Source organism: Miniopterus natalensis, chromosome 4, assembly GCF_054644295.1.
Source record: "Miniopterus natalensis isolate mMinNat1 chromosome 4, mMinNat1.hap1, whole genome shotgun sequence".
Taxonomy (NCBI): Eukaryota; Metazoa; Chordata; class Mammalia; order Chiroptera; family Miniopteridae; genus Miniopterus; species Miniopterus natalensis.
The window spans coordinates 67,231,229-67,257,974 of NC_142084.1; the positions used below are offsets into that span (position 1 = coordinate 67,231,229).

Here is a 26,746-nt window from a genome sequence, read left to right on the forward strand (position 1 = left end):
AGAATTGCACAATTCCACAACAAATTGCATCATTTGTTGAAAAGACTGTCCTTTCCCATTGAATGGTCTTGGCACACCTGTCAAAAAGCACTTGACCATATATGTGAGGGTTTATTTCTTGCCTTTCTAATCAATTCCATTTATCTATTTGTCCTTTTGTATTTGGCTTATTTCATTTAGCATAATGTTTTCAAGGTCCATCCACGTTGTAGCATGTGTCAGAATGTCCTTCCTTTTAAAGACTGAATAATACTGAATAATATTCCAGTGTGTGTGTAGTGTTTATTTATTATTTATTTATGTATTTATTTATTTATGTCTGTCACTCTTTATCCATTCACCGTCAATGGACAGAAGTTGTTTCCATTTTTTGACTATTGTGAATAATACTGCTATGAACATTGGCATATAAGTAACTATCTGAATCTTTGTTTCAATTCTTTGGGGTGTATATACTTAGAAGTAGAATTGCTGGATCACATGGTAATTCTATACTTATATTTTGAGGAGCTTCCAAACCATTTTCCACAGTGGCTGTACCATTTTACATTCCCAGGAGCAATGCACAAGTACTCTAATCTCTCCATGTTGTCACCAACATTTGTTATTCTCCTTTTCTTAATAGTAGCCATCCTAATGGGTGTGCAGTAGTATCTCACTGTGGTTAATTTGCATTTCCCTAATGACTAATGGTGTTCAGTGTCTTCTCGTATACTTATTTGTCCATCTGTTTATCTCCTTTGGAGAAATGTTTATTTAAGTCTTTTACCCACTTTTTGTTTTTTGTTGTTGAGTTTCAGTTCTTTATATATTCTAGGTATTAATCTCTGATCAGATATGTGATTTAAAAACATTTTCTCCCATTCTGTGGATTGGCTTTTCATTCTCTGAATAGTGTCCTTTGAGGCATAAAAGTTTTTAATTTTGATGAAGTTCAATTTATTTTTTATTTTGTAGCCTTTGCTTTTGGTGTTGTATCCAAGAAGTCACTGCCAAATCCAAAGTCATGAAGCTTCTAAGAGTTTTATAATTTTAGCTCTTATGTTTAGGTCTTTGATACATTTTGAGTTGATTTTTGTATATGGTGTGAGATAAGGATCTGATATCATTCTTTTCTATGGGGATAACCATTTTCCCAAGCATCATTTGTTGAAAAGACTGTTCTTTTCCCATTGAATGGTCTTGGCCTATTTGTCAAAAATCATTTGACCATATATGTCAGGGTTTATTTATGGGCTCTCTACTTGATTCCATTGGTCTATATGTCTGTCTATGCAGTACCACACTGTTTTGATTACTGTAGCTTTATAATATGTTTTGAAATCAGGAAGTGCAAATCCTCTTAACTTTTTTCTCCTTTTTCAAGATTATTTTGATATTCAGGGTTCCTTGAGATTCCATAAGAATTCTAGGAAGGATTTTTTTTTTTTCCTGCAAAGAATGTTGTTGGGATTTTGATAGGGATTCCATTGAATCTGTAGGTCATTTTGGTAGTATTTACATCTTAACCTTAAGTTTTCCAATCCATGAATATGGGATGTCTTTCCATGTATTTTTGTCTTCTTTAATTTCTTTCAGCAACATTTTCTACTTTTCAGTGTTACAAGGGTTTTGCCTCCTTGGTTAAGTTTATTCCTAAGTATCTTAACTCATTTTGATGTTATTGTAAGTGGAATTGTTTTTATAATATCCTTTTTGGATTGTTCATTGTTAGTGTATAGAAAAGCAACTGATTTTTAAAAATATATATGTTTTTATTATTTTTTAGAGAAAGAGGAGGGAGGGAAGAGAAAGAGAAACATCAATGTGAGAGAGAAACATTGATCAATTGCCTCTGGCACGCACCCCTACCAGGGATCAAACCCGAAACCTGAGCATGTGCCCTGACTAGGAATTGAACTGGTGACCTTTCAGTGCGTGGGACGACACCCAACCAACTGAGCCACATCAGCCAGGACGAAAAGAACCTGATTTTTGTGTGTTGATTTTGTATCCTGCAACTTTGCCAGATTATTTTATTAGTCAGTTCCATGAGTTTTGACACATGTAATCCCACCACTGACTTCTTTCTCTTAGCAAAATTTATTTGAGACTTGTCCAAGTTGTTTTGGGTATCAGTACTTAATAAAGAAACTGGTGTTTCTTTTCTACTCTTACAGAACACTTCTGACGCCAAATGTGTATGGGGTTTCCCCACATACACACACCAACCAATATTCTCCAGTTCTCGGTGGACACCAGCTGGGTGAACTACAGTTTAATTAATTTTGACACTGAACTGCCCGGAGTTAGTGCAGATCCCACAGATGAAGGGCTCAGGCCCACAAGACTGCTCCCACTGCAGACATCAGTCTCATGTCCAGGTTGTCACCTGTGCTTCTGACTGGCTATAAATCAGAGGTTTCCATGATCCCCTTGTCAAAATTTGCTACAATGGCTCATAGAACTCAGGAAAACAGTTTACTTATTAGGTTACTGGTTTATTATGAAAGATACAGCTCAGGGCCCTAGCCAGTTTGGTTCAGTGGTTAGAGTGTCAGCCTGTAGACTGAAGGGTCCCAGGTTCAATTCCAGCCAAGGGCACACACCTTGGTTGCAGGTTCAATCCCTGGCCCCAGTCTGGGCTCATGAGGGAGGCAACCAATTGATGTGTCTCTCTTACATTGATGTTTCTCTCTCTCCCTCTTTCTCTCTCCCTTCCTCCTTCCCTCCGTCCTTCCCTCCCTTCCATTCTCTCTGAAAAGCAATGGAAAAAATATCCTCAGGTGAGGATTAAAAAAATAAATAAATAAATAAAAGATACAACTCAGGATCAACCAGAGAGAAGAGATATATGAGGAGAGGGACATGGAGCTTCCATGCATTCTCCAGGTGTGCCATACTTCTGGCACCTCTATATGTTCGCCAACCCACAAGCTCTCTGCACCTTGTCACTTAGGGGTTTTGATGGCGGTTTCATTATGTATTCATGATTTATTAAGTCATTGGCCAATCCATTGGTGATTATCTCAACCTCCAGCCTCTCTCCCTTCCCTGGAGCTCCAAGAGTGGGGCTGAAAGTTACGACCCTCTAATCACATGGTCGTCTCCTCTGGCAAGCAGACCCCCATCCTGGGAGTCCTTAGCAGGCAGTCATCTCATTAGCTTACAAAAACACATTTTTCACTGTAAGATTCCCAGGGTTTTAGGAACTTTGTGCCAAGAAACCAAGGCAGAGACCAAATATGTATATATATCTTATTATTTCACAATAGTTCTTTTTCCTTTTCTTATTGCTTAATAATATTCCATGGTATGGGTCTGCCACAATTTATCCATTCAACTGTTGATGCACATTTGGTTTGGCTATTTCCAGTATTTAGTGATTATGAACAGAAGTTCTATAAACATTGGTCTGCAGGTTTTGAATGGACATATATTTACATCGTGGGTAAATACATAGGAGAGGATTTTTTTAGATCACACAGTAAGTCTATGTTTAATTTCATAAGAAAGTGACAAACTGTCCTCCAGAGTGGATGTACCACTTGACATTCCCAGCTGCAATGAATGAGGGTTCCAGTTGCTCCAAATCTTTGTCACCACTTGGTATTATTGTTTTTGTTGTTGTTGTTTCTTTGTTTTAGCTGTCCCAGTAGGTGTGAAGTGATAGTTCATGGTTTTAATTTGCATTTCCCTAAGGACAAAAGATGTTTCCTGTGCTTATTCGCTGTCTGGATGTTGCCTTTGGTGAACTGTGCAAACTTTTCCTCATTTTTTGAGTTGTTTGTCTTCTTCTGAGTTTTGAGAGTTCAGTATATATTCTAGACCCAAATCCTTTGTCATATATTTTCTCCTTGTCTGTAGCTTGGCTTTTTATTCTCCTGACAGTATCTTTTTTAAAGTGGAAGTTTTTACAGTATTTATAAAAAGCTTTTTGAAGTTTTTATTTATTTATTTGAAAGGAAATGAATTTTTTATTTATCTTTTTTATTTTTTATTTTTCAATTACAGTTGACATGAAATATTACATTAGTTTCAGGTGTACAACATAGTGATTAGACATTTATATAACTTATAAAGCGATCACCCCAGATAAGTCTAGTACCCATCGGACACCATACCTACCTATTACAATACTATGGGCTATATTCCCTATGGTGTACTTTACAACCCCACGACTACTTTTTTTTAAATATGTTTTTATTGATTTCAGAGAGAGGATGGGAGAGGGAGAGAGAGATAGAAACATCAATGATGAGAGCGAGTCATTGATCTGCTGCCTCCCGCACAGCCCCTGCGGGGACTGGGCACGTGCCTTGATCAGGAATTGAACTGCGATCTCCTGGATCGTAGGTTGATGTTCAACCACTGAGCCACGCCAGCTGGACTATTTTTTTTTAAACCCTCACTGGAGGATTTTTTTTCCTATTGATTTTTAGAGAGAGTGGAAGGGAGTGAGTAAGAGGGAGGGATGGAGGGAGAGTGAGAGACAGAGAGAGAGAGGGAAACATTGATGTGAGAGAGACACATTGATTGGTTGCCTCTTGTACGTGCCCCGACCAGGCCAGAGATGGAACCTGCAACCCAGGTACATGCCCTTGACCAGGAATTGAACCTGAGACCCTTGGGTGTGAGGACCGACTCTCTAACTACTGAGCAATACTGGCCAGGGCAACCCCATGACTATTTTTATAACTGCTAATTTGTGCCTCTTAATCCCTTCAACCTTTTTTACCCTGCCCCCAGACTCTTCCTATCATCAGTTTGTTCTCTGTATCTATGAGTCTGTTTCTGTGGGGGTTTTTTGTTTTGTTCATTTATTTTGTTCTTTAGATTCCACATATGAGTGAACTCTTATGGTATTTGGCTTTCTCTGTCTGACTTATTTCACTTAGCATAATAACCCCTGCATCCGTACATTTTGTCACAAATGGTGATATATCGTTCTTTTTTATGGCCGAGAAATACTCCACTATATATATGTACTGCAGCTTTTTCATCCAGTCGACTTTTAGGCTGCTTCCATATCTTGGCTATTGTAAATAATGCTGCAGTGAACATAGGGGAGCATAGATCTTTTTTTTAATTAGTGTTTTGGATTTAAGATAAATACTGAGAAGTGAAGTTGCTGTGTCATAAGGTAGTTCTATTTTTAATTTTTTTGAGGAAACTCCTTACTCTTTCCACTGTGGCTGCACCAGTTTGCAATCCCACCAACAGTGCATGAGGGTTCCCTTTTCTCCACATTCTCATCAGCAATTGTTGTTTGATTTTTTTATGATAGGCATTCTGACAGGTGTGCGGTGATATCTCATTGTGGTTTTAATTTGCATTCCCTGATGATTAGTGATGTTGAGCATCTTTTCATAGGTCTACTGGCCATCTGTATGTTCTCTTTGGACAAGTGTCTATTCAGGTCCTCTGCCCATTTAAAAAATATATATATTTTTGTTGATTTTAGAGAGAGGAAGGGAGAGGGAGGGAGAGACAGAAACATCAATGATGTGAGAGAGTTATTGATTGGTTGCCTCCTGCACACTCCGTGCTGGGGATCGAGCCCCCAACTGGGGCATGTGCCCTCACCTGGAATTGAACCACAATCTCCTGGATCATAGGTCGGTACTCAGCCACTGAGCCACTCCAGTTGGGCCCTCTGCCCTTTTTTAATTGGATTGTTTTGGGGGTTTTTTTTAGTGTTAAGTTGTATAAGTTCTTTATATATTTTAGATATTAACCCCTTATCGGATGTATCATTGGTGAATATTTTCTCCCACTTGGTAGGTTGTGCCTTTGTTTTGTTGATAGTTTCCTTTGCTGTGCAAAAACTCTTTAGTTTGATTTAGTCCCATTTGTTTATTTTTTCTTTTGTTTCCTTTGGCCAAGGAGATAAATAAATAAAAAATATTACTAAGAGCAATGTCGAAGAGTTTTCTGCCTATGTTTTCTTCTAGGAGTTTTATGGTTTTGAGTCTTACAATTAAGTCTTTAATCTATTTTGAGTTTCTTCCTGTATATGGTGTAAGAAAGTGGTCTAGCTTCTTTTATTTTTTTGCATGTATCTGTATAGTTTTCCCAACATTTATTGAAGAGACTGTCTTTACCTCATTGTATATTCTTGCCTCCTTTGTCATAGATTAATTCACCACATAGGTGGTTTATTTCTTGGCTATCTATTTGGTTCCATTGGTTTGTATGTCTGTTTTTATGCCAGTACCATGTGTTTTAATTACTATAACCTTGTATTATAGTTTGATATCAGGTAGAATGATACCTCCAACTTGGTTCTTCTTTCTCCAGATTGCTGTGGCTATTTGGAGTCTTTCGTGGTTCCATATAAATTTTAGGATTATTTGTTCTAGTTCTGTGAAAAATGTCATTGGTATTTTGATAGAAATTGCATTGAATCTATAGATTGCTTTGAGTAGTATGGACATTTTAACAATGTTAATTATTCCTCTCCTAGAGCACAGTATATGCTTCCATTTATTTGTATCTTCTTCAGTGTCTTATAATTTCCTGAGTACAGGTCTTTTACCTCCTTGATTTAATTTATTCTTAGTATTTTTTTTAATGCAATTGAAAATAGGATTTTTCCCTTAATTTCTTTTTCTGATAGTTTATTGATGCACAAAAATGCAACTGATTTTTTAATATTAATTTTTGTATCCTGCTACTTTACTGAATTCACTTATCAGCTCTAATAGTTTTTCAGTAGAATCTTTAGGGTTCTCTATTAGTATCATGCCATGTGCAAATAATGACAAATTTACTTCTTCCTTTCCAATTTCCCTTCATTTCTTTTTTTTGTCTGATTACTGTGGCTAGGACTTCCAATACTATGTTGAATAAAAGTGGTGTTAATGGACATCTGTGTCTTGTTCTTGATCTTAAGGAAAACACTTTTAGCTTTTCACCACGGAGTATGATGTTAGCTGTGAGTTTGTCATGTAAAGCCTTTATTATGTGGAGGTATGTTCCCTCTATTCACACTTTGCTGAGAATTTTTATCATAAATGGATGCTAGATTTTGTAAAATTCTTTTTCTGCATCTATTGAAATGATCATATGATTTGTATCCTTCGTTTTGTTTATGTGGTGTATCATGTTAATTTGTGTATATTGAACCATCCTTACATTGAGGATAAATCCCACTTGATTGTGGTGTATGATCTTTTTAATGTATTGCTGAATCCGGTTTGCAAATGTTTTGTTGACACTATTTGCATCTATGTTCATCAGGGATATTGGGCTATACTTTTCTCTGTCTTTTTTGTAATATCTAGTTTTGGAATCAAGGTAATACTGACCTCGTAAAATGAGCTTGGGAGCCTTCTTTCGTCTTGAATTTTTTGGAATAGTTTGAGAAGGATGTTTGAATGTTGGGTAAAATTTACCTGTGATGCCATCAGACTAGGACTTTTCTTGATTGGGAATTTTTATTTTATTTTATTGCTAATCTGATTTTATTAGTAGTTATCAGCCTGTTCAGATTTTTTGTTTTCTCTTGACTCAGTCTTGAAAGATTGCATGTTTCTAGAAATTTATCCATTTCTTTCAGATTGTACAATTGGTTGGCATATAATTGTTCATAGTATTTTTTTCTTGTAATCCGTCATATTTCTGTGGCGTCAGTGATCACTTCTCTTTCATTTCTGATTTTATATATTTGGGTCCTCTCACTTTTTTTCTTGATGAGTCTGGTTAAAGGTTTAATCTTTTTTCTTTTTTTTTTAACCCTTACCCGAGGATATTTTTTCCATTGCTTTTCAGAGAGAGTAGAAGGAGGGGGATGAGAGAGAGATGTGAGAGAGACACATCCATTGGTTGGCCCCTGCACTCGCCCTGATGGGACCAGGGATCAAACCTGCAACAAAGGTACGTGCCCTTGGCCGGAATTGAACCCAGGACCCTTCAGTCCGAGGGAGGGCTGACATTCTAACCAGTAAGCCAAACTGGCTGGGGCAACAGTTTATCATTTTTCTTTAACTTTTTAAAGAACCAGTTCTTGGTTTGATTGACCTTTTGTGGGGTTTTTTACACTCTATTTTGTTTAGTTCTACTCTGATCTTTATTATTTCCTTCTTTATGCTCACTTTAGGTTTTCTTTGTCCTTACTTTTGAGTTCCTTTTGGTTGAAAGGTTAAATTACTTATTTAAGATTTTTCTTTTTTTCTTGAGGTAGCCCTGTAATGCTATATCCCTCTTAGGACTTCTTTCGCTGTGTCCCATAGATTTTGGGCCATTGTGTTTTTATTTTCATTGTCTCAAGGTATCTTTTGATTTCTTCCTTGATCTCATTTTAACCCCTTCATTCTTTAATAAATAGCATGTTATTTAGCCTCCATGTGCTTTGTGTTTTCAGGTTTCTTCTTGTGACTGATTTCTAGTTTTATACTTTGAGGTCAGCAAAGATGCTTGATATGATTTCAATCTTCTTAAATTTATTAAGACTTGTTTTGTGATCTAACATGTGGTCTATCCTGGAAAATGTTCCATGTGTGCTTGAGAAGAATGTATATTGTGCTGCTTTGTGGTGAAATGCTGTAAAAATATCAATTAAATTCATCTGGTCTAATGGGTCATTTAAGGCCACTGTTTCTTTGTTGATTTTCTGTCTGGATGGGGTGTTAAAGTCTCCTACAATTACTGTATTAGATCTCTCCCTTCAAGTTTGTCAATATTTACGTTAGATACTATTTAGGTGCTCCTACATTTGGTAGTAAATGTTTATAAGAGTTACATTCCTGTGGTTCGATTGATCCCTTTATCATTATGAAATGTTCTTCTTTGTCTCTTATTATAGCTTTTGTTTTAAAGTCTATTTTGTCTGGTATACGTATTGCTACCCCAGCATCTTTTTTGTTTCCGTTTGCATGAAGTATCATTTTCCATCCCTTTACTTTCAATCTCTGCGTGTCTTTTGATCTGAAGTGAGTCTTTTGTAGACAGCATGCGTGTTGTATGGGTCTTGTTTTCTTATCCGCTCAGCCACCCTATGTCTTTTGACTGGAGCATTTAATCCATGTACATTTAAGTGATTATTGATAGGTATGTAGTTATTACTATTTTATTATTCATATTGATATTCTTTTTTCTACTTCTTCTTAAAGAAGCCCCTTTAACATTTCTTATAATACTGATTTGGTGGTGATGAACTCCTTTACCTTTTTCTTGTGTGGGAAGCTCTTTATCTCTACTTTGATTCTAAATGATAACCTTTATGGATAGAGTAATTTTGGTTGTAGGTCCTTGCTTTTCATCACTTTGAATATTTTATGCCAATCCCTTCTTGCCTACAAAGTTTCTGTTGAGAAATCAGCTGACAGTCCTTTTTTTTTTTTTACTTTTTTTATTTATTGATTTTAGCAAGAGAGAGGAAGAGAGAGACAGAGAAAGAAACATCAACTTGTTGTTCCACTTATTTAGGCATTCATTTATTGATTCTTGTATGTGCCCTGACCAGGGATTGAACCTGCAACCTTGGCATATGGGGACAACGCTCTAACCAACTGAGCTACCCGTCCAGGGCTCAGCTGACAGTCTTATTGGAGCTCCCTTGTAGGTAACTGTCTTTCTCTTGCTGCTTTTAAGAGTCTCTGTCTTTAAGCTTTGACACCTTAATTATGATGTGTCTTGGTGTTGACCTCTTTGGGTTTATCTTGTTTGAGACTCTCTGAGCTTCCTAGACTTGTATGTCTATTTCCTTCACCAAGTTAGGGAAGTTTTCAGTTAATATTTCTTCAGAGAGGTTTTCAATCCCTTGCTCTCTCTCTTTTTCCCTTCTGGTACCCCTATGATGTAAATGTTGGCATGGTTGATGTTGTCCAGAGGTCTCTTAGACTGTCCTCATTTTAAAAAATTCTTTTTTCTTTTGCTGTTTCAATTGGGTGTTTTCCTCTACCTTGTCTTCCAAATTGCTGATTCGATTCTCTGCTTTATCTAATCTGCTATTGATTCCTTCTAGTGTATTCTTCATTTTTGACTGGTTCTTTTTTATGGTGTCTATGACCTTACTTATGCTTACTATCTCTTTGTTGACGTTCTCACTTAGTTCATCTGTTCTTCCTCTAAGTTAATTGAGCATCCTTATAATCAGTGTTTTGAACTCTGCAGCTGGTAGCTTTGTGGCTTCCATTTAGTTTAGTTATTTTTCTGGAATCTTCTCCTTTTCTCTCCTTTGGAGCATATTTCTTTGTCTCCTCATTTTGACTGCCTTTCTGTGTTTGTTTCTATGTAGTAAGTAGATTTTCTATGTCTCCCAGTCTTGGCAGGGTGGCCTTATATAGTAAGTGTCCTGTGGGGCCCAGTGGAGCAGTCTTCCTGGTCACCTGAGCCCAGGTACCCCAGGAGTGTCCCTTGTGTGGGTTGTGTGTGCCCTCCTGTTATAGTTGAGTAGGCATGTCTCAGTAGAGTTGTCTGAGTAAGGTCGACCCTCAGGCTGACTGGCTGTGAGGACTGGCTATGACCACAGAGCAGGATTTACCCCAGCAGGGCTCTGGTGCCTGTTGAGACTACCCTTTGAGTGCGCCTTTTGTGGAGGTGCTCTGTTGTGGTCTGAAGCTGGCCACTGAGTATGCAAGTTCTGGGGCCTCTTGGGAGGGGCTCCAGTGCAGGCCCAGGTCAGCTGTTCCCTGTGCCTGGCCCAGGGCCACCTGATAGGAGCCACAGAGCTATCCAAGGTTGGTAGCTGTCTATGTTGGTCTGGGAGGCATATCAGAGGGGTCATGCTACAAACTGAGGCCAGGTACCACCGGTGCCGGGCCTGGGGTGCTCAACAGGAGGCACAGGGAAGGCTTAGGCCAGCCTTTGGACCTTTGAGATTTTTTAGGAAAGTCTGCGGCACAGGCTGAGGCTGGCTGCCTATGAAAAATAGCTCCTGAAAGTGGCTCAGGTGATGTGCTGAAGTTTGTTTTTAAAGAATTTTGGATTTTTTACTTTAATATTTTAGGTTTCTTTACTAAAATTGGAATATTTGATTACTCAGGGCCCCAATCCCACTTTGCTTTTTGTGTTGGTTGTCTGGCCTTTTTGAACATTTTATATAATGGGAGTAATATGCTCTGATGGGGGTCAGATAGACAGAGGGCAGCTGTTAAGATTTTGGTCTAAGGAGTCGAAAAACTTGGTTTCAAATTCTCATCCCATTATGGTCTTGCTGTGTGACTCAGAGCTAATCATTCTCCTCCCTGAACCTGGTTTTTCATCTGTAAGAGGGAGTCAGTGAAGTCCCTCCCCACTTGCCATACCGCAGAAGTAGCCTAGAAAAAAGGCTCAGTATATGGAAGCTGTTATCACTGTCTTGTTCTAAGAGATTTCAGACTAATTTCTTTTTTTTCTTTTCTTTTTCTTTTTTTTAATATATCTTTATTGATTTCAGAAAGAGGAAAGGAGAGGGAGAGAGAGAGACAGAAACATCAATGATGAGAGAGTCATTGATTGAGCCCACAACCCAGGCATGTGCCCCGACCGGGAATCGAACCCCTATCACCTGGATCCTAGGTCGACGCTCAACCGCTGAGCTATGCCTGGTTGGGCCAGACTTATTTCTTAGCAGAGGGACTACTCAAATAATAATCATGCTGGCTCGCAATAGGTGGGACTGGAAAAGGGAGAGTCCCATTTCCTGCCCCTACTCCCTTGAACCCCTCAGGGCATAGCCTGAAGTCTGCTCACTAGTCTAAGCACCTCACTTTAACAATGGAGTAAGTGACCAGAGGGCAGTGGTCTTCCCAAGGCCATACAGCATGTTGCAGGCACACGACTCCCATTTTCATACTCAATTCTTTATATCGCCTGCTTTGCTGAGACCATTCCCCAAGTGGCATATATGGGGCTGATAGACTTGGAATTGCCAATGTTTTTTCAGCTCTGTGCTAGGCATGGTTCTGAGCATTTTACCTGTGTTAATGCTGATCACCTGGATGACCCTAGAGAGGTGGTGGTTGTGTTCATTGTGTGGATAAGGAAACTGAAATTCAGTCATTTTCTTCAAGACATACATCTGGGAAGTGGCATAGCCTGCACCTCTGCCTCATCCTGAGGGTCTTGGTCTTGCTAGTGCCCCCAGGCTGGGGTCCTGTTGTCTCTCTTCTCTGTAGCTGTGTCTTTGTCCTAGACTGTATCTCCATTCCAGCCATACCAGCTTCATTGCTGGCCCTAAGACAAAAACTGAATCCTGCCCCAGGGTCTTTGCACTTACTGTTCTCTCACCCTGGAGTGCTTTCTACTATCTCCTGACCCTTAGCCTTCCTTCTCATCTTTCCCACCCTGCTCAGATATCACTTCCTCAGACAGGCCTGCTTCAACCATAGCAGCTAAAATCAGCTCTCCAATAACTTGCAGTCATCCACCTAGTTTTAATTCTCTGTGGAGCACAATCCAGTTAATGTATTTACATATTCAGTCATTCATTTATACATTTTATGATTCATTCAGTAAACATTTACTGGGCATCCACTATGTGCCAGTCCATGTTCTTGGCCCAAGGGATACAGCAGTAAACAAAGCAGACAGAAATACCCGATCTGCAGTACTTACCTTTATAAGGGAAAGTAAACAGTAAAGAAGTAAACTGTAGATTATATCCAGTAAGTGGTATTTTTTTAAGGAAGGGAAATATAAAATATTAGGGTAAGGTTTGGTCAGGGGAGGCCTTCCTGAGGAGTTGACTTTTGAGCTGAGGCCTGAAGGAGGTGAAAGAGGAGCCACTGGAGATCTGGGCAGGGTCAAAGGCCTGTGCAAAGGCCCTAAGACAAGAATGTGTATGGAATGTTTATGGAATAATGAGGAGGCCATTGTGGCTGGAGCACAATAAGTGAAGAGTAGAGTGGAAGGTCACAAGGCAGGGCCTTGTGGGCTGCAGAGAGGTCTTTGGCTTTTCCTGAGTGAGTTGGGGTCCATAGAAGGTGCTGAGCAGAGGAGGGATGTGACCTGACTCAGGTGTTTACAAGGGTCCCTCTGGCTGCTGAGTGGGAAACAGACTGAGAGGCAAAACAGGAGCCAGGGACCAGGGCAGAGGTGAATGCACTGCTCCAGGCAAGCGATGAGGGGCGTCGGCCAAAGGGGCTAAGTGGACCAATTTTGAATAGATTTGAGCAGTGAGGCTCATTTGAGATGCAGTGGAAAAAGTAGTAAATGAGAACCACACAACTTGAGGTGTGCATTGCTACTAGGTTAATATGTTTAAAGTTCAGCCCTCCCCATGTCATCTCCATGAAGGACAGGTCATGGTCTGTCTTCGTCACTGCTGTTTCTCCAGCACCTACCACAGGCCTGGCTCACAAAGGCTCTCAGGACTGTTTGATCTCTACAATTCTTTGTCTCCCATCTCTTTTGGGATGTCTCTCTCTTTAGTATCCTCTATCTGCCCCTCATTTCTGCCAGGAATTCCCTTGGCCCCCCTGTTCCTCTTAACCTCCTCAGTGCCATCTCAGGCCCCCTGACCCTTGTTCCTGCCGCCCCTGCAGCTTCGAGGCAGAGAATGGGCCGACGCCATCGCCCGGCCGCAGCCCCCTGGACTCGCAGGCGAGCCCGGGCCTTGTGCTGCATGCCGGGGCAGCCACCAGCCAGCGCCGTGAATCCTTCCTCTACCGCTCAGACAGCGACTATGACATGTCGCCCAAGACCATGTCCCGGAACTCGTCAGTCACCAGCGAGGCGTGAGCACTCCCTAATCCCACCTGCCAGCTATTCCAGGCCTGTCCCTTTATAGCATGTCCATCCAGTGAGTGTCCACCCTATCTCTGCCCCTCGCCCAGCCACACTGAGACCCTTCCTCAGTTCAAGTCCCCACCCTTGTCCTTATAGTCCCCACTTACCCAACCTACCCATTGGCTGCTGGGGCCAGGCCACACCTTAGCCTGAGTCTCTAGCAAGGATGGAGCACCCCCCAGTTGAGCCCTCCCTGCCACTGCTTCCCCCCACAGTGTCCACCTCTGCTGAGCACCCTCCCCCTCCCTTCTTCCAGCCTTTCCTAAGCCAGCCTTCCTAGTCATTACCACATATTGAGGTGTGAGCACCCCCAGACTTTCTCAACCCCCTCCCCCTCCCTGGATCCTCCAGCCCTGCCCCTACCCATCAAGGTACCCACCTCACACACCCTCCAGGCCCCTTCCTGCCCTACACCCCTCCCCACCCACTGCTTTCACCTGTACGTGTTCACCTCCCCCCATCCACCTGAGTCCTCCCTGACCACCATTTCCTTCAGGACTGCAGCGTGTTTACCCTTGTGAGGTGTAAGTGCCCTCTTCCCCGAACCCATGGAACCCCTTCCCTGCTCACCAGCCTCCCTGGGCCCAGCCCCCACAGAGTGCCCACCCTAGAGAGTTGCTTCTCTGGCACCGCAACCCCTCTCCTCCTAGGTCCTTTGGCGTCCCACTGTGAGGACCCCTGACTTCCCCCTGTCCTTGATTATAGGTATGCTGAGGACCTCATCGTGACACCATTTGCTCAGGTGAGACCCCTCCCCTAAGGAGGGAAAGGGCTCCAAAACTCCCCCACGCTTGGGGACAGGGGCCCAGGCCCAGCTACCCTCTCCTCACTGCCGACTCTGGTCCCAGGTGCTGGCCAGTCTCCGGAGTGTTCGCAGCAACTTCTCACTCCTGACCAATGTGCCCATTCCCAGCAACAAGTAAGTTGAGGCTGGGCCCCAACAACCATAATCATGAGGCTAAGCACATCTGGGTTCCACTCATATTTATGCTGCATGACCTCAGGCAGGCACTTAATCTCTCTGAGTCTCTGTTCAGGCAACAGCTCCCTTGAGCCAGTGAATCATTGCAATTCAAATGCCTAAGACACAGAAGCTTTTATAAAGACCCAGGGGTCCAGATACAAGGTGGTGAGGCCATAGGTGGCTAACCACCCCAGCCTCAGGGCCACTTCTGCCTTCATGCTAACTTGCTGGGCAGATAGCATCCTGTGGTGTATCTGTTCCCCCTCCATAAAATGGGAATTTAATAGCTTCTCCATTAGATGGCTTCTGTGAGGATTCCAGAGATGATATATAGAAAGTGCTAGAACATTGGGTCAGGGGTGTGGCTGAGAGCTGCTGGTTCCTCTGGTAGTTGGTGGGAGGGATGGTCAAGGAAGCAGGAACTTTGGAGACACAAGACCTGACCCTACCACTGATCAGCCATGTAGTCTCCAGGAAGCTGGTTCACCATCTTGAGCCTCAGTTTCCTTATCTGTAAAATGGGTTCTTGTGGGGTTCTGTGAGAGACTGCAGAGTACATGCCAGCATGCCTGGGACACACTGAGCACTCAGAAAAAGGAATGTCAGTGCCATTCATGTTGACGGGTGGCAGGGATCTGGAGGGGCCCAGGCTGGCACTGGAGCCCCATTTCTTTGCAGGCGATCCCCATTGAGTGGCCCAACCCCGGTATGCAAGGCCACACTGTCAGGTAAATAAGCCCAGGGGTAGTGGAAAAGGTCCCCTCTTACTGCCACAGTGGGGGGCCCTCACCCAGGGTAGTTGACTCACCCTCTTTCCCAGCATCCCACTCACCTGGTGGACCCCCATCACCATGGGCTGGGGCTTCTGTGGCTCTGCCTATGGATCCTTTCAGTCACCACCCCTGCTTCCCCTTCTCCAGAGGAGACCTGTCAGCAGTTGGCCCGGGAGACATTGGAGGAGCTGGACTGGTGTCTGGAGCAGCTAGAGACCATGCAGACCTACCGCTCAGTCAGTGAGATGGCATCGCACAAGGTGTGTGGGCCTCGGGCCCTCAGGGCGGGGCTAGTCCCTGGGTGGGGCCTTCGGGGTTGGACCAACAGCTGGGTAGAATCTGTGGGTGAAACCAGCCAGGGGGTGGGCCAATCCCTGGATTAGGCCTATGGGGTGGGGTTATTCCTACATAGGGCCAGTGGGGTAGGACCTGGGGAGCCTAACAATAGGGTGGGGCCAGTGGGCAGGGCCAATCTATGGATATGGCCTATAGGGTGGGGTGAATCCCTGGGTGGGACCAACCCCTGGGCATAGCTTTAGGATTTGTAGCTCCTATGGATTTTTACTTCTCCCAGAACCTAGGGAGCCTGGTATATGTATGTGTCTGGCTGTACATCTGTCTGTAGACAATCATCTTTCTTGGGGCGAGGTCATGTGCTTATATGGTCTACGAGTGTATATCTGTGACTATGGGTGTGTGTGGTGGTCCATTTGTTGGCTACACATTTGCAGCATAGGGTGGGGGTGTGTTCCAAGAGATTCTGCCAGGAGTGGCATACAGATGTGTACCAATGATTGGTGTGCACAGGCGATTATGCGGGGTTGTGTGTGGGTCTGGAGGGGTGTGTATGTCTACAAGTATGAGTTGGTCCGCACTTGTGGTGTGTATCTCCATGTGTTTGTGACTGTGTGTGTGTGTGTGTACCGGTGTGTGCTTGCAGGGCTGCAGGGGAGGGTTCAAGGCTTGCATGTACAGCTGTGCAGATTGTGCTCTGCACAATTCCAGAGCACCATTCAGAAAGCAGGCAGTGTGAATGATGCTCCCTGGAGTTGTGCAGTATGGTGGCAGCCCCTGTGGGAGGATGCATCTCAGGAAATGAGTGTACAGGTGGGGGTGTTTGTGTTGGGGGCAGTGCATATGCCTGTGGGTGGAGATTTGTCTGGGAACATAGAAGTCTGAGGGCGATTGTGTCCCTGAGGGTGTGTTAAACATCTGAGAATGTGACCATACCTCTGAATGTGAATCTGCAAGTGTGTGTCTGTGATGGGGTGTATGTGTGTGTGTATGTGTGTTCCCTTATGGATTTATCAGGGTATGTTTGTGTCTAAGATCACATGGGTATTTGTGTTTGTTTGAAAGTGTACCTGTGGGTGTATTGAGTATGTGTTTATACGTGTGTCCAGTATCTGAAGGTTTGTCCCTCAGTGTGTGTCTCCATGTCTGGGTGTGGGTTTGTGTTCTTGGAAGGGACATGTCTGAAGGCATTTGTATTTCTATGTTCTCAGCTGTATACCTATAAATGTGTTGCACATCAGAGTTGTGACTGTGTGTGTGTGTGTGCATGTGGTCAGTGTAGAACTAAAAACATCGGTATCTGTGCATGTTCAAGTGTGTCAAGTGTCTGGCTGTGTTAGCGTGGAAGGTGTATCTCAGAGTATTTGTATGTCTGTGAGTATGTGGAACATCTGGGTGTGTGCCTTTGTCTCTGGGTGTGTCCATGGAGGAGGCATGCTCCCGAGGGGGTGTGTACTGCTCTGCTTATCCCCAGCAGCCCCACTTGGACCTGGCTGAGGTCTGTGGGCTCTGATGCCCCTTTAATGCCCCCCCACTCCCAGCACCAGCTGACATCACATGCAGCCTGCCAGTGCTGCAGTGAGCACGCACACACACACAGGCGCACACACAGAGCCCAGAGCCTCTGAAGCCGCCTCCTGGCACCCTCACCCTGCCCCTCCATGGGCAGGGGTCCCTGGTCACCTCCAACTGCTGCTGTGAGGGGGCCCATAGGGGCCAGGGGCTGGCAGACCATGTAACCAGGGCTGCTACCGGGAGCGCGGAGGGGAAGGGAGCCCCCAGCTCTGCTGGGCCGGCCCAGGCCCCTCCGCGGCTCCCCCTTCCACTGCCCACCTGCCCAGCACCCCGCCCCCACCCCAGACGGTGGTGGTTAACCCCAGGACTCCCCAAGCTCAGCCTCTGTGTGCGGCAGCCCTGAGCAGGGCTAAGACTCCAAGATGCCCTTGGTGGATTTCTTCTGCGAGACCTGCTCCAAGCCATGGCTGGTGGGCTGGTGGGACCAGGTAGGGGACCTTGGAGTGGTAGATGGGCAGGACACCTGGCCCTGGCCCTCTGACCTCTGACCCTTCAACCCCTGGTTTGGATTTGTGTGTTCAGCTATGCACGTGTGCGGTCTGGAGATTAATACTTACGACTGTGTCTCTGTGTGGCCCAGGGCTGGGTGTAAATGGTGGGTGGCTGGGGGTCTCTCTGGGTGTGACTGTCAGTGCACACATGTGTGTGCCTGCAGTGGTGTGGCGCCACCTGACTATATGCTTGTTTGCTTGGGTCATGGCTTGGCTCTGTCTGAGATCATATGGCTCTGGTTGTGTTGTTATGTGTTGGACATGTTTGTGAGTCCAGAACTACGTGATTTTTCTGGGGCATGTGACCCTGAGTGTCAGTGACCACCTTATTGTACATGCCCCTTGATTTGTGGGTCTGGGGCTATGTGAACTGTGTAACGTAGGAATCTGTGTCTGTGTGTGGTTTGTGACTTTGTGGGTCCATCTTGCACGAGTGTGTGTGTACGTGTGTGCCTCTCTCTCTTTATGTGTGCCCAAGGTCTCTGGGCAGCACTGGCTGCAGTGAGTGCCCCATTGGGTGTGGGCCCTCAGGCTCACCCTCCCTGTCCAGTGTCCCTCCTGCCTCTCTGGATGGAGTCAGCTCTGCTTTGGGGGTGCTTTGCCAGAGCTTGGGGGTGGGGAACTGATGCCCTTTTTCCTCCTTGCACAATGTCACAGCAGATGCTGTGTGAAGTGGCATGGGGGGACCAGGAGAGGCCCCCAAGCTTGGTTCTGGGTATACTTCACTCATCTGTGCATCTGTCCACCTCCTGGAGCTAGGGAAGAGGGGGCTATGATGGGAACCCCCTCCCCTTGGTGACCAAACTAGGGCTTCCTCAGCTCACTCTTCTCCCCTGCCCCAGCCAAACCTTTTCTTCACCTAGAGCTTGGGAACTATGTTTCCTCCTTCCAAACTGGGCTGGGTGCTAGGGGCAGGATCCCCAGGGAATAGGTCCCATGTCTGGGGAGACAGGGGCCAGGGGTAGCCCTGGGAAGGCAAGGGTTAAGGGGCCTGTGGCCTACCCCCCCTTTCCCCCAAGCTCAGCAGCTGGTTGGAGGGGGAGTTGCTAAGGAGACTCCCATCACCATGGCAATGGGATTCTCCTGATACCTCATTGGCTCCCTGTTAGTCAAGAGCCCCTCCCTTCCACAGGTGCCCCTCTGGCTCCTCCTTGGGGAGAGGGGGAGAGAGTATGAGGAGGGGAGCCCCCCTTCCTCAGGCAAAGAGATATGCTGAGTCCTTACTCCCCAAGCCTGGGGATCCCCATCCAGAGCTGGGAGGAGAGGAAGGGCTGACCCCTCCCCTCTGACAGCCTGTTGGGGCCTCTGTAGGCTAAACAGAGAAGTAGGAAGGACTCATGGAGTCTTCAGAAGTTTCTTGGGTAAGGCTGACTTCCCCACTTTTCCATGACTCCATCATTCCTTCCTTCTTGCCTCCTTCACCTTAGTTCAAGAGGATGCTAAACCGGGAACTCACACACCTGTCAGAGATGAGCAGGTCAGGAAACCAGGTCTCTGAGTACATCTCCACCACATTCCTGGGTGAGTGAAGGGCAGCCCGTGGTAGGGGTGCACACCTGGGCTGGAGGGGCCCCCCCAGACCTCGGGTCCTATTGCCCACCTTTACCTAAGGGACCCTGACTCTTAACTCTCCAAAGGTCAAAGTCACCGTGTTCAAGAGTTCCCATACTCATGATGCCCCCAAATTCAGTGACACCCTAACTTCTATAGAACCCCACATTTTAAAATCTCTCCAAACTGAAAAGCTCTCCCAAACTCAGTGGAACCCTAATGGAACTCTGAAATTCAAGATCCCAGGAAACCCCCAAACTCAAATAGAATTCCTGAACTTGATAATGCCCCCAGGCTGAGCCCTGGCAGGTAGCAAGTTGGTTGGAGCATCATCCTGATGCACTGCCCGGGTTGTGGGCTCCATCCCCAGTTGGGCACCAGCTGGAGTCAACCAATAAATGCATGGATGGGTGGTGCTGCAAGTCTATGTCTCTCTCTCTCTCTCTCTCTTTCTCTCTCTCTCAAATCAATAAATTAACCTGCCCAGCCGGGTTTGGCTCAGCGGTTGAGCATTGACCTAGGATCCAGGAGATCGCTGTGCGATTCCTGCTTCCCGGTCAGGGCACATGCCTGGGCTGTGGGCTCGATTCCCAGTTGGGGACGTGTAGGAGGCAGCCAATCAATGACTCTCTCATCACTGATGTTTCTGTCTCTCTCTCTCCCTCTCCCTTCCTCTCTCTAAAATCAATAAAGATATATTTAATAAATAAATTAGCTCTGGCCAATGTTTCTCAGTGGTTAGAGCATTGGCCTGCACACTGAAGGGTCACAGATTCAATTCTCAGTCAAGGGCAAGTACCTGGGTTGCGGGTTCACCACCTGCCCTGGTCCGGAGCATGTGGGAGGCAACCAGTCCAACCAGTAGATGTGTCTCTCTCACCTCGATGCTTCTCTCTCTCTCTCTCTCTCTCTGTCCCCCTCCATCCTTCCCTTCCACACTTTCTTTGAAAAGCAATAGAAGGAATATCCTCGGGTGGCTGAGGATTAACAAAATAAATAAATTGATTTAATTAATTAATTAATTTTTAAAAAAGAAAAGAAAATGCCTCCAGTCTGAAAAGCCCACAAAAGTCAATAGAATCTGCAAACTTGGATTCCCCTCAAATTCAGAAGATCCCCCCAAACTCAAGAGAGATGCCTAAACTCAGGTGGGTTCTCAAACTTAAAGGAACCTCTGCCCTGAATAGTCCATAAAAGACCCCAAAACTTTAAATAAAAAACCTTCAAACTGAAAAGTCCCCCAAATTCAATAAATCCCCAAACTTTTATGATCTCCTAAATTCAGTTGACTCCCAAAATTTTAGATATCCAAACTCAATAGACTTCTCAAGCTTAAGAACCTAGAAAAGATTCCCCAAACTTGGAGAATTTCCTAACTCAATTGAACCCCAATATAGTAGAATACCCCAAATTTATTGGAAACTTCAAGCTCCCGGGAACCTCCAATTCATCCTAACCTCTGAACTCAGGAGCCCAAGCTGAGGATATTCCTTATAAACGCAGGATTTCACCCTCACAATTTATCATCAAAGATCCCCAAAGTCAGATTTACCCCGTCCCCCAAGTTAAGGAAGGTTCTGATTCTCAAATGCTCCTGCCAGTGGGGGTGTGGCTGTGCCAAACTCTGAGATCCAGCCAATGCGAGCATGGCATGCAAATGACCCTGTAGGGCCTTGTCATCGACTAGTGGGCCCCAGGTCACAATGGGTGACCCTGACTGGGCTCTGGAAGCCCTTGAAAGCTCAGGGAAAAAGTTCCAGGGTCTGCTTCCCAGGAAGGCTGGTGTTACCCAGTAGGGGTGGGGGTCCATGGAGCCAGAGACCAACCTTCCCTCCCTCCTCCCATCACTGTCCACCCCCACCAGCACTCTCCATCACCATGGAGGTGTCTTCCCAGCGACCTCCTATTAGGGCAGGCAAGGGCTCTCTCTAGCATCCCCACCCCACTTCCTGACTTCCCATGCCACCCCCCTGGCAATTGGACTGGGGCCACTTCACAGCTCCTGGCAGGCCCCAAAGTCCCCACTCCAGCCCACCACTCCCCAGAAAAATTTCTTCCTCCCCTTTGGTTTCCAGCTATGAGTAACCAACAGCACGACACCCAGAAGGGGTCTGCCCTCCTGGGTGAAACTTTCCAAAACTAATGGGATGGGGGCTGAGGGTCAGATGAGGGAGGCTGAGGGGCATCCATGCTTGCTCCCCTCCATCTTCTATAGACAAGCAGAATGAAGTGGAGATCCCATCACCCACGATGAAGGATGGAGAAAAAGCACCTCGGCAAAGACCCTCCCAGCAGCCTCCGCCCCCTGGGCCGCAGTTCCAGCCTATGTCTCAGATCATGGGGGTGAAGAAGATGATGCATAGCAGCAGCCTGACCGATTCCAGCATACCCCGCTTTGGGGTGAAGACAGACCAAGAGGAGCTCCTGGCCCAAGTGGGTGGGGGCTCAGCTGGAGAGGGGCAAGGGTTTCCTGGAGAAGGACTGGGTGTTGGGTTAGCCTGAGATGAGGATTGGGGTGTATGGGTAGTTCCCTGGTTTTCTGAAAGCAGAACATTCCTATGAAACCTTTCGTAAACCCAAACAGCGTAAAACGAAGCAGTTACCACTAATTTATGTGTCTTTATTTCGTTCATGATTGAAATACTTAATTATATCCGGTTTTACACTAAGTATAACACCCTTACGAGCTCTCTTAGGCTTTTCTGATACCTTAGGACACATCTTGCTAATGGCTGCACAAAATAAATTAAGATAAAGCACAGATGCTCACAGACAAGTACAAAGCTCTGGTGACTGGATGCCAAGGTGCCGAGGGCAGGTCCTGGGGAAGGAGTTTGGCAGGACCCCTCTAGATGATCAGCCGCTATAACAGCCGCTGCAAAACAAATGATGAACACTTTTCTGTTTTCCCTTTTCACCTTTTTTTATAAAAGCAAAAATCCTCTTTGGGTTTCTTTGAGTAAGCAAAAGCAGGCACTAATGTAGGTATTTTGTAAAAGCAAGTGGCATAACATGAACTTTCTGAGACTCTTGGGAGCAGGAGAGGAAGGAGCTAAGCAAGGAGGTAGTCTCAGCTAGAGTCCAGCCTCAGCCTGAACCCACAGGGAGCTCTGGACTGTGAATAACAGAGTTGAGCCCATCCTGAGGGAAAAGCACTGGCTTCTGTACCCCTGTGTCATCACTGACTGGGGGCTACCCCCAGAGTGGATGGCATCACCTCTTCCATGTAGTTCCTTTGGGGACAAAAGCAGTTTTCTGGAGAATGGGGCAGCTGTGAGCCTTAGAAGCAACAGTCTCAGCAGCTGGGAGGTGGGTGCAGTGGCCAGTGAAGGGGATCTAGGCAGAACACCAGCAGTTTGCACTACAGGAGCCAGGGTTTGGCTCCTAGCTCTTCTGAGAGGCCTTGAGCCAAGGGGCTCTCACATCAATTTGTACAATTGATGTGATACTCAGTGGCTCACTCAGCTGACATTTATTGTAACCCTTTGTGAGCTGACACTGGCCAGTGCAACATTGGGTCACCCAGTATTTATTGAGCACCTGCTGTGTACTGGCACTGTTCTGGATCCTAGGAAGACACGGAAAATTAGCTCATGTTTCTTTCCTCCTGGCACCCATGAGCAGTTTAGCTTGGAGGCTACAAGGTCTGGGGTAAGTCACATCACTTCTCTGCCCCTGTCAAATGAGATCAAGTGCTTAGTGCAGTGCCTGGCAGATAATAAGCACTCCATAAACAGTCGCTGTGGTTGCTTTGTTATTTCTCAGCCCAGTAGGACCTGGGCTGTAAATTCTGTGCTGCTGAGCATGCCACCCGCTGGGTAGGCAATGGTGGTGCTACCTTCAGACCAAGGGTCTACAGGGAAAAGGCTAGAGGGCGCTGGGCCTTGCAGGCTCCTGATCTCTGGCCTCCATCTCCTCCAGGAGCTGGAGAACCTGAACAAGTGGGGCCTGAACATCTTTCACGTGTCAGATTATGCTAGAGGCCGTTCCCTTAGCTGCATCATGTACACAATATTCCAGGTAGGGCTGCTGAGTGGGGCAGGGTGGGGGGAGTGTGGGGGGGGGCAAAGGCAGGGAGCTAGGGGCTCGTGGGGGTCACCGCCCCTCCATTCCTGCCCTCAGGAACGGGACCTGCTGAAGAAGTTCCACATCCCAGTGGACACAATGGTGACATATATGCTGACTCTGGAGGACCACTACCACCAGGATGTGGCCTACCACAACAGCCTGCATGCTGCCGATGTGCTGCAGTCCACCCATGTGCTGCTGGCCACACCTGCGCTGGACGTGAGCACCGCCTGGCCCCTTGGCCCCCTAACCCCCTCTCCCTGCCCATCTCTGATCTGTTTATCTCTCTGACCCTGGGTCTCTGACCTCCATCTCTCTCTGACCCCATTCTTCTCTCTGATCTTTATTTTTTTCTCTCTAACCCCCCATCTTTTTAACCCCTGTGTCTCTCTGACTCCCCCTCTCTGCTTCCAGGCTGTATTCACAGACCTGGAGATTCTCGCAGCCCTTTTCGCAGCTGCCATCCACGACGTGGACCACCCTGGGGTTTCCAACCAGTTCCTCATCAACACCAGTGAGTGGCCCTCCACAGGGTGGGGCCTGCCCTGCTCCTCCCTGCAGTCAGCCGGGGCGGGGAGGGGGGGAGGGCGTGTGTGTGCCCTCCCTCCCCTGACCTCCCGCCCGCCTGGGCCACAGATTCGGAGCTGGCGCTCATGTACAATGACGAGTCGGTGCTGGAGAACCACCACCTGGCCGTGGGTTTCAAGCTGCTGCAGGAGGACAACTGTGACATCTTCCAGAACCTCAGCAAACGCCAGCGGCAGAGCCTGCGCAAGATGGTCATCGACATGGTGGGCTGGGCGGGGACAGAAGAGGAAAGGTCAACTTTCATGGGTGGCACTTTGGGAAGGTCCGAGTTTGAGATGGAAAGGCCCATGGGGGAAGAAACATCTTTTAGCAGGACTTGTAGGGATGGGTTGTACCCAGTAAAAGCTCGAGAAGCTCCGGTCCATGCAGCGGTCTGGTGGCAGAGCTTCAGTGGCCCCTGTGACAGTCCCCTTGCCCACAGGTGCTGGCCACGGACATGTCCAAGCATATGACCCTCCTAGCTGACCTGAAGACCATGGTAGAAACGAAGAAAGTGACCAGCTCAGGGGTCCTTCTGCTGGACAACTACTCTGACCGCATCCAGGTGCCCCCTTCACACATTGTGTAAAAAAACTGGTCCCTTCTCCTCTCCTCCACCATTCAAATCTGGGTTGCTGCCTCTCTCTCAGCCTTCAGTTCCCTTCTTGCCTATCTTCATGCCTGTTTTTCTCTCTCCCCCTTCCATCTTCCCCTTCCAACCCCCACCTCTCCTTCCCATCTCCCCTCACTCCTACCATCTCCCCTTTCTTCCCTTCATAACCCCTCCCTGTCTCTCCCTTCCTCTTCCACACCATCTTCTCCTCTCCCCCACCTTCCCCTTCTCTCTCTCTCTCTCTCTCTCTCTCATTCCTCCACCTCTCTTTATCTCCCACACACCTCTCTCCCCACCTTTTTTTCTTCTGTCCCTCTGCCCTTTCCTCCATCAACCCCTTCTTATCTCCTCCCTCCTCTCCCCCACTCATCTCCCTCTTTATTTCTCTGTCTCTCTTCATCTCCCCCCTACCCCTTCTCCCCACTCTCCCCCCAATGGGGGGAAGGTAAGGAAGCCTGAGGCCTCAGACTCAGATAGGAGGAGCATGGCTCTGAAGGTCCTGTGCCCTGTGCAGGTCCTGAGGAACATGGTGCACTGTGCGGACCTCAGCAACCCCACCAAGCCGCTGGAGCTGTACCGCCAGTGGACAGACCGTATCATGGCTGAGTTCTTCCAGCAGGGCGACCGCGAACGAGAGCGTGGTATGGAGATCAGCCCCATGTGTGACAAGCACACAGCCTCGGTGGAAAAGTCTCAGGTACAGTTGCAGGGCACCAGCCCCCCACCCCAACCTGGCCTAGAGCTTTCAGGCCCAGAGGTCCTGACCTGCCCCTCCACAACATCAAGTCTTACTTTGTTTTTTTCTTTTCTATCTTGATGGGAAATATGCAACATTTTCTTCTCCACAAAACAACCACACTGAGCTTCTGGCACACAAACCTAGTTCAGACAGTTCTAACTCATTTGCAGCAACTGCCACAGTATCAATAATAATACTTAGCTGGCCCTTAGTTACAGACCTTATGTTGAGTCAATCTGTTTCTGATATCCTCAGCTGGCCAGTGATATGGTCCCTGATTTTTAGAGGATTTTGAATTGAGGTGAATTGACTTGTTTTCATCGCATGCCTGATTAATTTAACAACAGGGACAGGAATGCCATCTCGTAAAAGACTCAACACTGAAGTGTGAATGTAAGAGTTTCTTACCCTCCCCACTTCTAGTCTTCTCCCAGTGAGACTCACCTTTCCCAGTTCAGTGTGTATGCTCTTCTAGACCAGGATTTCCCAGCCTTGGCTCTGTTGATAGTTGGGGCCAGATCATTCTCTGTGGTGGGGGCTGTCCTGTGCATCTTATGGTATTGAGCAGCATCCTTGGCCTCCACCCACTAGATGCCAGGAGCACCCTCCCCTTCCAGGCATAACAACCAAAAATGTCTCCAGACACTTCCAAATGTCTCCTGGGCCTGAAAATCACCCCCACCCCTGATGAAAACCAGTTTCATAGTTTTACTATGTAGTTATTGTCATAGGCAACTTCATAGCAATGGTTCATCAGTTCAGCTTTTTTAAAAAGATAAATTGTATTAATATATAACCATTTTATACAGCTTGCCTTTTCTTCTCAACAATGACTTGGAAATATGTCCAAGTTATTGTAAACAGATTTAACCCACCCTTTTCCACTACTGTATAGTATTCCCATAGATGTATAGACAATGATTTGTGTAGTCATTCCCCTGTTGATAAACATTTAAGTGTTTAGGAGTTAGAAATTCACAGTGACTGAAACAAAATGAAGCTTTTTTTTCTCTTTTATACAAGAAAAGTCTGGAGAAAGGGAATTTGGCTCTCTATGGCTCCACAAAGTTGGCAGATACTGGAGCTTTCAGTGTTTCTCTTCCACCATCAAAAGAATGGGGTTTCTATCCCCAGAGATGCCTCTCATGGTCACAGATGCTGTCAAAGCCCCAACCGTTCTGGCTACATTCCAGGGGAGAAAGCCCTCTGCCAGCTGAGGCAGCGCCCAGCATCTTCCATCTACAGGTGGCCTCATGGCCACCCTCTCTTTGCAAGGGAGACTGGGAAATATAGTTTTCAGCTGGAAGCATTGTGTCCCCCAAGAAAAAAAATCAAGATTCTGTCAATAAAAAGTAGGAAAGATGATATTAGGCTCTTAGCCTGCCATGAAGTTATTTCTAGTTTCTCTTTGTTACAAAA

The 26,746-nt window shown here is 46.1% G+C and overlaps 1 protein-coding gene across 1 annotated transcript in view; it reads left to right on the top strand.

Annotated features, from left to right (window-relative positions):
* Positions 1–26,746, top strand: part of PDE4A (phosphodiesterase 4A) — a 40,934-nt gene that overhangs the window by 13,137 nt on the left and 1,051 nt on the right. The window contains exons 4-16 of the mRNA XM_087816021.1: positions 13,449–13,640; positions 14,398–14,434; positions 14,541–14,611; positions 15,335–15,384; positions 15,577–15,689; positions 19,217–19,310; positions 21,556–21,773; positions 23,262–23,360; positions 23,463–23,627; positions 23,823–23,922; positions 24,045–24,199; positions 24,418–24,540; positions 25,103–25,285. Of these exons, the coding sequence (XP_087672147.1) occupies positions 13,449–13,640; positions 14,398–14,434; positions 14,541–14,611; positions 15,335–15,384; positions 15,577–15,689; positions 19,217–19,310; positions 21,556–21,773; positions 23,262–23,360; positions 23,463–23,627; positions 23,823–23,922; positions 24,045–24,199; positions 24,418–24,540; positions 25,103–25,285 (1,600 nt within the window). The remainder of the gene's footprint in view (positions 1–13,448; positions 13,641–14,397; positions 14,435–14,540; positions 14,612–15,334; positions 15,385–15,576; positions 15,690–19,216; positions 19,311–21,555; positions 21,774–23,261; positions 23,361–23,462; positions 23,628–23,822; positions 23,923–24,044; positions 24,200–24,417; positions 24,541–25,102; positions 25,286–26,746) is intronic.